Here is an 11,921-nt window from a genome sequence, read left to right as displayed (position 1 = left end):
TTCTGCCTGCAACCAACCACTGCTCGCCTGGAGCTCCGCCCCAGAATACTAACCCCACCCCCTAAACCTATGCCTCGCCTCCGCAGGCTGAGCCCCGCCCCTAGAACCTTAAAACGTCCCCCATAGGGTGAACTCCCTCCCTTAGACCTCCCAGAGTGAGCCCCGCCCCTAGACCTTCGGCTCCCTCCCTCCTATAGGGTGAAGCCTGGCCCTTAGACCTCATCAGAAGGTGAGCCACGCCCCTACACCTACACTCCGCCCCAATGCCACGCCCCCACAGGACGAGACTAGTCCTTAGGTCTACGCTCCGCCCCTAGGGCAATTATCCTTGGTGGAACCAAGGGACCCTCCCCACACACACACACACCTACACTTTCCCCGCCCTAGACTGATTCGTCACCCCTAAGTTCCTCTTCTTCAGAATGAAGGTACTCAGACAAGAGCCCCATTTCCAGGAGTCTTTTCCCAGGGGCAGAGTCCCGCACCACCCTAGATCGTAACCACGTCTTCGCCCCGCCCTTCAGGACAGAGGTAAGCCTCCAGACTAGCAGGACTCTGTCCCATTCCCACGGGAGAATCCCACCCCTGGTCAACAAAAAGTTCATCCCTCCAATCGTCTCCGCTTCCTGAAATGGAGGCGGTACCTTCGGAGCAGAGCCCCGCCTCTGAAAACTTCCTAAATGATGCTCTCAGGGACTCTTCCCTACAATGAAGCCCAAGTTCCTTCCAGGAGGAAGCTAACCTAGCCCCTTCTATCGGACCCTGGAGGCGCTCCCTCAGCTCAAGGCCACGCCCCCTTACGTAGCTCGGCCATTAGGACGCAGCTCCACCTCTTCTTCACTGCGCATGCGTTGTCTTCTGGCGTCCCTAGAGTTGATCCGGGAACGTGGTGTCCCGTAAGATGGCACATAAGACGGCTGGCGAGGACTTGGTGAGGGCCGGGGAGCTCGGCAGGTTAGAACCACCGACAGGTGAGGAGGCCTTGGGGCAGTGGGACAGGGGCGTGGGCAAAGGGGGTGCCTGGTGTCCGCCGACTCTGCGCTTAGGGCCCGTGTTTCTCTCCTAGGGGCCCTCACGGAGAGAGTCCCCGATGCCGCTGGCCAGGCCCTAGTGAGCCCCTACCACACCCGCCGCGTGGGGAACCCCGAAGACCTCGTGGAGCTCGCCCAGCAGGTCCAGAAGGTGAGAGGACCTATTGGGGGGAGACGGGGAGGGCCCGTCTGCCCTGTAGGGGAAGAGGAGACAGGATATGGGAGGGGGCAGGTAGGAAAGGAGGAGATAGAAGTGGGAGTGGGAGGAAGAGGGAGACTAGACCTGGAGGGTGGGAGAGAAAAGGAGAGGACCTGGCCTGGCCTTTGGCGGAGAGCATCAGAGCAGGGAGAGACCTAGGACTTTGGGAGGATAGGGAAGTAGTGACAGGGTGAAACCAGAGAGGACTTGACTCCTGGAGGGGAAAGAGGGAAAGAAATATTTGGCTTTTGCCAAGAGATGGGGAGTCCTTGGGCTTTGTTGGAATGGGGGAGGCCCTAACCTTTTTTTTTGGAAGGAAGATGGAAGAATGACTTGGCCTGGAGCAAGATTGAGAAGAATCTGTCCTTGGGAGGTGGGAGGAGACGTTTGTCTGTTACCTGATGAATTAGATATTTCTGTATCTTGTTTATGCCTAGTTGTTGGCTTGTAGTTTTCCCCATTAGCCAGTAAATTCCTTGAGGATAAGGACAATTTTTGCTTTTCTTTGTATCTCCAGGTCCTGTCACTTAGGAGCCCTTAATGCTTTTTGATAGTGATCAGAGCTGGAGGGGACCTCAGAAGCGGGCTAGTCCAAACCCTTCCATTTTACAAATGAGGAAACTGAAAGGTTAAGGGACTTGCCCAACAGATAGAAGTTTTCAGAAATGAGGTTGAATCCAGAGTTTTCTAACTAGAGCATCTACTTTTCTTTCTTCAGAATAATGCTGCCTTCAGTTGTGGGTTGAACTAGATGATTCCCACTCAAAAATTTTGTGAAATATCACAGTATGGGGTTTCCTATATGTACGAGTAGCAGTACAGTAGGTGATTTTCCCAAATCCCCTCAATTTTCAGCCTAATACTGATTTTTTTTTTTTTTGCAGTGGAAATTTCATCACAGTGTATGTTGCTTTTATGCTTTACCTCTAAAGATAAAACTTGTGTTTTATAAGCACTGTGATATTTGACCATGGCTATGAAAAAAAGTTCCCATTTTTCACAGAGCTTTAATGATGGTAAATACAACAATTTTCCCACCTTACTTTTGACATATTTCTTGGCTCCCTTTTCCAGTGAAGGAAAATTCCAATGATTTAATATGTCATGTCTTCTACTTTGCCTAATAAACTCAATATAGCTACAGTAGGACTGGATCCCTTGACAAACCCTCATTTAAGTGATTTTTTTCTAAATTGGAACTCAAATTTTCCTGACTAGGTCCATTGTTTAATTTCAGTCTAGCTGCTGGAGAAATCCCATCATCCTTTTTAAACTTCCTACTCTGCATTTTTTTTAATATGAGAAAACAGATGTATAATAGAAGAATTGGAACTAGCACTTAATGAGGGCCTGCCCTAGTTTTTTCAACATAAAAGGTTAATAAAAGCACCTACCTGTCAGAGTTGTTGTGAAGATCAAATGAGATATTTGTAAGACATTTTGCAACCATACCTGGCACTTAATGTAATAAATGTTTCTTGGCTGACTGGTAAGTGACAAAGCCATTACTGACTACAGTATAGATTTTCTCTGGCTATTCTTTTCACTTAGCAAATTGTTAGGGTAACTTTTAAATTATAAAAACCTTGAGGGCTTGGACTATATTTTTGTGTCTTTCTTAATGTCAAAGAATCCTTCCCAACTTCCCTACAGACTGTAATGTCCCCCTCTTGCCACACACAGATGCAGCATCGGGTTCCTCAGTAGGTCCTTATATCACCTTATACTTGAACAACTGCAGTAACCTTCTGTTTGGTTTTCTTGCCTGAAGTCTCTTTCCACTCTAGTCCATTCTCCACTCAGCTGCAAAAGTAATTTTATTAAAGCAAAGGTCTGACCATATCACTGCTTTACTCAGTAAACTCTAGTTATTTTCAGGACCAAATAAACATAAAATCTGCTGGTGGTTTTTTCTAAGATATTCATAACATCTCCTTCCCATGTTGTTAGTCTTTCACTTTTCTCCTCTCCATATACTTGATGATATGTGACACTGGTCTTGCTGTTCCTTGAACATGGCACTCCCATCATCCAGTTCTGTGACTTTTCACTAATAATTCCCCAGCCCTGGAACATTTTCCCTATTCACCCTGGCGTCCTTCCTGGCTTCTTTCAAGACAGTTCAAATCTACCTTTTACAGGAGGCATTTCCTGGTGATCCATCCACTCCCCCACCACCCTTCACTGTATACTTCTTGTATATTCAGTTTGTTTTTGCATATTGTCAGGTGAGCTCTTCTTAGGCAGAGACCAAGTTTTTGTTTTGTTTTTCCTTTCTTTGTATCACCAATTGTTAGTACAGTGCCACCTATATGTATGAAGGACTAACTCCTTGAATGAATATAAGCTTACAGAAGGGAGCTCTAGGAATTTTAGCTCATAAAAATATTTAGCTTTCTCTAACCTTCAGTGAGTTTTCTTCTCTTTCATAGGCTGATGAATTCATCAGAGCAAATGCTACCAATAAGCTGCTAGTTATAGCTGAGCAAATCCGGCATTTGCAATCACAGGCCAAGAAGGTAAGAAAACTCATTGCTCTTTTCAAGTGTTTGAAATCAGGCGTATTAATTTCTATATCTTCCGAGTCTAAGTTAAATTTTTTTATAACCAGTGCCAGTCTGCTTAATCAAGCAAAGTGTAAACCATAAAGTTCTGTCAGATCAATAGGCAGTGGAGTGGTGGGGGAGAATTCTTAGAATATTGTTTGATAGTTCAGGCTAGAGTCCAGGCCCAGAGGGCATTCTTTTATGGCCTTAATCCAGTTTGGGGAGCTTTCAGGAAAAGAAAAATGGCAAAAGGCAACTACCTGAGGTATAAATTCTGATATAGTTTCTAGTAGACTAAACCATCAAAAATCTTAGATCTGAACTATTCAGGTCAGTAATTACAATGAAAAAACATTACAAAGTAAAGCTGTAAACATTAACAAAGAGTTCACCTAATCACGAGCAACTATTGCCCAATTCTCTAATAGGGTCTTCCAAATTAGGGCATGCTCTTGCAGTTATATTTGCAAACAAGCCAGTCATAGTTCATTTCACTAAAGTCGTGTTAAGCACCATCTGTAGTGATGGACTGACAAGATAGGGGCTAAAAAAGTAAAGAATAGCCTACTTGGAAGTAGATGTTTCAGGGCATAGATAATGAAAAAAAGCAAGTCCAGTGGAAGCTAAGGGACAATAAAGAAATGAGATTGAGAGAACTCAGGATGGTGCTGTGTATTAAAAAAGTCTAGTTTTCGTTTCTTCAAAACTGTTCAAATATTTCTGTTTGATATTTACTATGTGATGAGGCAGAAAACCAAGGACCCTTCAGACAAAAATAGCTAGAATTTTAGCTGAATGACTGTGAGTATAGATTCCAACCATTGTTTTGTTGTTGTTTTTGGTACCCAGGTATTGGAAGATGCTCAGAGAGATGCTGAACTACACCATGCATCTTGTAGTATGGTGAAAAAACCTGGAAATATTTACTACCTCTATAAACGGGCGAATGGACAACAATACTTTTCCATCATTGCACCAAAGGTAGGAGGGACACATTCTTTGTCAGGGTAAGATAGGATCCTGTTGAGCAAACAACTGAGCCAATTTACCTTTTAAGAAGTCTCTTTGTGCAGTCTACAAGAAGGCGTTTGTGGAACTGCCAAAGGCAAAGAGCAGTTCACATTTTATCTTGTGTTTTTTGTTTGCTTTTTGAGGGGAGAGGTGGGGAGAGCAGGTAGAGTCCTCAAAAGACTGTTTTCTAAGAATCAACTAGCTAAGCATGAAAGGTTTAGCACAAATAGGTTTTCCACAAAGTGATTATTTACTTAGCTGTGATAACTCATAAAAATTATAAAATGGTCCTGAGTTTTGTGTGTCCTTTTTTCACATTTGAAGTAATGATGGGCGGGGGTGTGTGGAGGGGTGAGGAGTGTGTGGGAGGGCTTGATAAAATAATTAGTTTTTAAACTATCTACTAAACATGAGATCCAGTGACCAGTGAATGGACATGGTACTGGAGGAAGAAAATCATCACTATTCTTAGAAATAAAAACAGGAGCTATAAAGGAAATGGCAGCTAAATGGAATGATCATAGGATCATAGATATTTAAGCTGGATGGCACCACACAGACTTTCTAGACCAGCCCCTTATTAACAATTGAAGAAACTGGGGCCAGAGAGAATGATTTACACAAGATTACACTGGCCATAAGCATCCAGGGTTGGGGCTCTGACTCCAGAGCCAGCACTGCACAATACCATGCTATCTTTCCAGTTTATAAGGCCTCTTTAGACAAATAAGCATTGGCAGAATTGGTTCATTCAAAGGGAGTAAGAAGCATCATTTCCTGAGATAGTTGCCCATCTGTTACTACAATGCTCATGAACTTTTGTAAAAAGAACACCACAGGGGGAATTGTAGTTTATGTGCCAACCTCTATTGTAAAGAATGAGAGAGTAGAGAATTCAATAAGACCTTCCTAACTCAGTGACTCTCATGTGAAGGTGGACAGTAAGGGAAGGTGATAAAATATATGTTGGAAAATATATGCCTCAGGAATAAGAAAGACCAGGGCATGTATAGTATATACCTATTTCATGAATGTTTTGTTTAAAAGGAGAATCAGGCTGGCACAGATTATGGCAACCACTTAAAAACATCTTGGAAAATGAAATTGGTTACATTTAACAGAAAATAGTCAGGAGAATTCCAAATCAGCTGTCTTTGTCAGGTTATCAGTAGCAAATTAGAATAAAAATGAGAAGGGATTTGGTGCACAGGAGGCAATTACTTGACATTTTTAGACAGTCTAATGATGATGAAATATAGGAAGTGGATAAAAGACCAGGCATTAATAGAGAGTATCACCATTTCCTAAGGAAATTTGACTAATGTAAATCAGTTGTCCTAAGAGACTCAAAAAAACCTAGAAACTAGTTTACTCAGCAAACCCTTGATCTTGCCTGGGAGGATATGTTAGCCAAGGACAACACTAGTTTAGGATAGAAATTTGTTTTGTAAAATTTTATTGAGGATTGTGGGAGACACAGCTGGTGTAGTGGAGGGAGAATCAAGTTTACAGAAAAGCATAATGAGAGATTTATTTTAAACCAGATTATCCCAAGATCATTTAAGGATGAAATTGTAAGGGCAACAGTGGAGTTGCCATATTTGTATTCAACATCACAGTTCCTGATGTATTACATGAGGAAGTAGAACTGGTACTCAAAAATTAAAAAAACAACAACTTTGGACTAGAGGAAATATACACAGAAGATATTTGTGCTTCAGTTGGCACCGTTTTGAGGTAACTGAAGGTTGGATCATTTAAGATATATGTCATAACTTGTTTTTCAGTATCTTTTTGGATTGAATACTTCCTCTCCTTTCCACTCACGCATCCGTTGCCTTATTAGTTCAAAACTTCTTTTTTCATCCTAGAGTATTGTATCAGGTCTCCTGATCTCTAGTTTCTCCATTCCAGACATCCACACAGCTGCCAAAATGATTTTCCTAAAATATAAATTTGGTTATGTAACTCTCCCTCCTCATCAATAAATCCAGTATCTTCTTGATACCTCTAGTATCAAATATAAAGTCTATTTGATATTTAAATCTCTTCAAAACTGACCTCTAACTTTCTAATCTCTTTACATTAAGATCTTTCCCTTCTGTGAGCTAGTGCATATATAGTGCTCCATTTTTCATATCCATGTTTTGGATCTATTTCCCATGCCTGGGAATGTCTCCTCCCAATCTTTTGGAATGCCTGCTTCTCCTTGAGACTCAGGTGTAGTGCTACTTTCTACCTGAAGCCTTTCTTGATTCCCCTAGCTGCTACTGCCAGGACTCCTAGATAATTCAAATAGAGACAATACAGAATGGTGCCTTAGAGGCCCTTCTCCAACATATTTGTGTCAGATCCAGTTCTTTAAAGAGGAGAGTGAGCTATGTTTCCTTTGGGAAGTTACTTTTAATGATTGTGAGTATTTTCCTGAAACAGAAGCCCATCTTTATAATACCAACATTCTTCTGGTGATAACTATAAGGCTAAAAATAAGACCAATGGTGAGACATATGAGGGGAATAGATAGCTACAACATAGCACTAATTGTGAAGAAGTGATTTAAAAGATAACATGAAAACAATGTATATAAAAGGGAATTGAACACTCATATAGGGAAAGCAAAAGATAATTTATGAACAACTTGTGTGCTACATTAGTGCCCATACATGGGCAAGAGAGCTAGGGGAAGGTTTAGCTTCATACATACATACATATATATGTATGTCTGTATGTATATACATTTATATATGTGCCTATTTATACACATATACATATAATGTAATTTCACTGTTATAACATGCCTGACCAGCCCAAGGATATTCTTGAATCCTGGTCTCTCCACCTTAAAGGGGCAAGTGAATGATTCCCATACCTTAGCATTTAAGTATCAGATTTGGAAAATTCTTCAGGTAACTGACTTTTACAAATATAGTAGAAACCACAGTGTGAGTGTGTAATGGGGTGGGGTTTTTAAAAATTGAAATGTATATTTATCTGGCTTTTTTGTGTTCTCTAGGAATGGGGGGCAAGTTGTCCAAATGAGTTCCTTGGTGCCTACAAGCTTCAGCATGACCTCTCCTGGACTCCATTTGACAACATCGCGAAGAAAGATGCTGAAATCAGCATCATGGACAAGCTTTTGAACCAGCAGATGGCTCTGCCCCAATGTTCAGAGCCCAATTTCCAGGGCCTCACTCAGTGACAATGGACAGTGTCAAATAGAATGTGGGTCTGGCTGTTCTAGTCTCCTTAGCTTCCCTACCTCCTACTTTTGTGGGAGGTGAAAAGTGAGATATGATGTACATAGAAGTACCTTGGATGGAGAGCCTGTGTGAATTGAAAGTATATCAACTCTATTTTGGGCTCCACATTCTGCTTCAGGGAGTCCCTAGCTAATAGACGTGGGCTAGTAGCCATTATTACACATCACAACTCGCCCAGATGGACAGAATCCCTCCCCACAGCTGCACTAGAGACTATATAGGCAAGAGAAGAATTGTTGCTTTCTTGAAAAGGTTGCAGACTACTGTTTATACAAAGAGGAATCTGCACTGGCACTTCATTAATTCAGGAAATTTAAGAATGGGAGTAGGGTCAAGCAAAGGCCTGGCTTTTATGTTTCTCTAAGTGATTCTACTCTGTTCCAGAGAACTTTAGACTCAAAAGCATCATCCAGGGTCTCAGGAATATGTATTATGCAGAATGGCGGGTAGAGTAATGTGGCTGACTGGAAAAGGGACTCCATTTTTTTTAAAGGGCTGTCTAGTCTGATTTTCCCTTTTAACCCTTCTTGTTTGGCTGGAAAATTGAGAGAAGTACAGGGGAGAAGAGTGGTGGCCACCCCTTTAACTTCTTGCCTTTAGTTTTAGGAACATAGAACTGGAAGAAACCTTTAGAAGCCATTGATTCTTTTACAAATGTGGGGAGACTGAGACATTAAGTGACTTGCCCAGGATCCATGGCTATTAAGTGTTTGAGATACCTGAACTTTGAGGTACTTAAAACCAAATACCTCTGTGAAGCCATACAGCCTTCTGGACGAAGATAGTTACATTTTTGTTGGTCAAGTTTGGGGGAAATGTCCAGGGCTAATCTGTCTAAGGAGTATGAGTCCATTTAATTGGCTATTTCCAAATATCATAGAAGGGAAAGTTGAGACAGTACAGTAGGAATGAAAACTTTGATGTTTCATTGGCATAGAATTTATTTTGTTTTCCCCATAGAATTTAGAACAGCTAGCCTGACTATTTTACAGTGAGCTAAAACCCCCAACTTGAGCACCATACCTTCTGAGTCATGGATTTATGGAATTGAAACCTTGGAGGGACGTTAGGAGATCAACTAATCCATCCTCATTTGTTTATGGACATGAGAAAACTAAGGCTAGTTGTTAGGTGACTAGCTCAATGTCACACAGGTAGCAAAGCCAGGATTTCAACCCAAGGCACCTGACTTTTGTTCCAGTGCTTTTGATATTTGTTATACTGAACTTCTTGAAGTAGTGACAACAAAGAGCAAAGGAATTCCTGTAGGGAGCCAGTTCACTTACCTTCAGCCAAATAGCAATTATATGGATAATTCAGATAAACTGAAATATGCAGAAGCCTAGTGGTAAGGTAGGATATTTTTTCTGTAAATTGCCTCAGCTAACTGTTCTAATTGTTTTGTCCAAAAACCTGTTTTGCAAATAGGATTCTCCTGGGTTGATCCCTAACCAAAAGTTCCCATAAGCTCCTGATTTATTTCATATTCATTAAGTATTTAGTGTGGGCATAACACAGATAATATTTAAGTATTATACTATGACATTATTTACTGTGAAGATACGAGGATATGTTTAACCACAGAGCTGCTACAACTTTTTGGAGAATAGCATATACTGCCAATTCTGAATTCATTTTGGGGTTTAGGGCTTTTTCCCACTGATTTGTCTTGGCCAATGAGTTACATAGCCAGCCAGAGCCTAGCAAGATCATCTGAGGCTTTTGGTAAAATGAAAGTACATGAATCCAAATTGGGGCTGGAAGGAAGCATGGGGATAGGTCAGTGATGGGCAAACTACAGCCTGCATCTGGCCCTCAGGGAATAGTTTCCCCATCACTGGGATAGGCTGAAAGCATGAGCAGGGAGCCAAAGCAGTTGTGGAGAAGAGATGTTCACACTGCTTAATTCTTTTTTTTTTTTTTTTTTTTAACCTTTACCTTCAATCTTAGAATCAATACTGTGTATTGGTATCAAGGCAAAAGAGTGGTAAGGGCTAGGCAGTGGAGGTTGGGTTAAGTGATTTGCCCAGGGTTACAAAGTTGGGAAGTGTCTGAGACTAAATTTGAAGCTACGACCTCCTGTTTCTAGGCCTGGTTCTCAATCTGAGCCACCCTGCTGCCTCCCACATGGCTCACTTCTTATGAGCAAAGTCTGATAGATCTTGCTTAGAATCTCATTCAATATACCCCACTGGTATAGTGCTGTGACTACTGTTGATTCTGGGTCTAGAACCTAGAATGCTAAAAGGACTTTTTAAATAGAGTTTAGTCCAGATGTTCATCAGGCTCAATTTCTGGGAAATCAGGGCCAAGGCAGATAGTAGAATGGGGGAGCTATTTTGTATCTAAGGAAATGAAGTGAATTCCCTCTTCTCAGACAGCATACCTGAGCCACTGACTATCTCCTTGCTCTGAGTATTGTAAAAGGGAGAATTAAGAGAATACCTGAGGGGCAGCTAGGTCAAATAGTGGAGAGAGGGCCCAGCCTGAAATTAGGAGGAACCTGGGTTCAAATTTGGCCTCATACCTCTTAGCTGTGTGTCCCTAGGCAAGTCACAATCCCAAGTGCCTAACCCTTAGAACTCTTCTGTCTTGAAATCAATACTTATTGATTCTAAGAGAGAAGGTATGGTTTAAAACTTTTTAGAATAAAAGAATACCTGTACTTGGTATTCTTAAATCCTTTCCTGGCTGTGCCTGTGTGATAAACTTAGGATGTTTTATCCAGAATTTGGGGATGGAACCATTCAGAAAGATGTGTTTATTAAGTGCTGTCTAGAGCAATGTGTTGGGCTCCAGAATAGGTATGGATTAGATAAAGCCTTGGTCCCCTAGGATTATTAAGAAAGATAAGACCCGCTGCTAAAATAAGCATTACAATCAAATGTATCCCTACAGTTGATGGAAGGGTGGGGATAAAATGGTGTCAAAAGTTAGGATTTGGAATTTTGGACAAAGGCTTAAAATTTAGTAATGATGGACCCAAATGGATTTGTTTGGAGTCTTTTGAATCTGATTCAAAGTGACTTTAAGGGAAAAGGAAAAAAACCTACCAACATATAGCTACCAAGTTTAATGCTATAGAAAGTTCCTACAAGAATAGAAGAGGGGACCAGTAATCCATAAGAAACTACATCTGAGATCCTATAAAACTGATAGGCCTTGGATGTCTATACATTTGAAAAGTACCATAGCTAATAGGGAGAACCTGGCGATCTTAATACAAGAAGCAAATATGCCCTTGGTTGGATGAGTCTTGACTTTATTCAGAAGGAATGCAGTTATCCAATGGAATTAACTATATATAAAGAAGATAAATGAAGAAATCTGGGACCAAGGGTAGAAATATGACAGGGTGTTGGTGCAGGGCAGAACAGAAGCAATATAGTCTTAGAAGTATACAGTAGATATGCTGGACAGAAGAGGAGTTTGTCAATACACAATAAGTATGCATTAAGTGCTTACTATGGACCTGGAACTATACTAAGTTCTGGGAATTTTTTTTTTTTTTAAGTGTATGCCATCAAGGAGCTCCCATTCCAATCGGGGACAAAACATAAAAATAACTAGGTACCTAAAAGACATAGGAGTAAATGCAAGATAATCTGAATGGGGGATAGAGGAAGCTAGAGAAATCAAGTTGGGAGGTGAGGGGGCAAGATGAATCCAAATAAAAGAAAACTAATGCATGTGTATGGAGATGAACAATGGAATGTTGTGTTCAAAGGCATCTTAAGTAGGGACGGAAGGGAATGAGCATTTCAGTAAGTGCTTACTATGTGCCAGAAACTGTGCTAAGCTCTTTACAGGTATCTTGTTTGATTGTCACTATAACCTTGTTATATATATATATATAAGATTATTATATATATAT

The 11,921-nt window shown here is 41.1% G+C and overlaps 2 protein-coding genes across 2 annotated transcripts in view; one reads left to right on the top strand and one right to left on the bottom strand.

Annotated features, from left to right (window-relative positions):
- The first annotated feature begins 882 nt into the window (after positions 1-882).
- Positions 883-8,140, top strand: C3H1orf50 (chromosome 3 C1orf50 homolog). Its single transcript, XM_044667976.1, has 5 exons — positions 883-971; positions 1,067-1,182; positions 3,663-3,749; positions 4,626-4,757; positions 7,801-8,140. The coding sequence occupies exons 1-5, from the start codon at positions 902-904 to the stop codon at positions 7,984-7,986; spliced, it is 591 nt and encodes a 196-aa protein (XP_044523911.1). The 5' UTR covers positions 883-901; the 3' UTR covers positions 7,987-8,140.
- Positions 6,317-11,921, bottom strand: part of LOC123240423 (small vasohibin binding protein) — a 34,930-nt gene continuing 29,325 nt past the window's right edge. The window contains exon 4 of the mRNA XM_044667978.1: positions 6,317-6,730. The gene's annotated coding sequence lies outside the window, so the exon portion shown is untranslated. The remainder of the gene's footprint in view (positions 6,731-11,921) is intronic.

Source organism: Gracilinanus agilis, chromosome 3 (genome assembly GCF_016433145.1).
Source record: "Gracilinanus agilis isolate LMUSP501 chromosome 3, AgileGrace, whole genome shotgun sequence".
NCBI classification, from domain to species: Eukaryota; Metazoa; Chordata; class Mammalia; order Didelphimorphia; family Didelphidae; genus Gracilinanus; species Gracilinanus agilis.
Note: the sequence above shows the minus strand (reverse complement) of the source record. Positions and strands in the feature narration are given on the sequence as shown.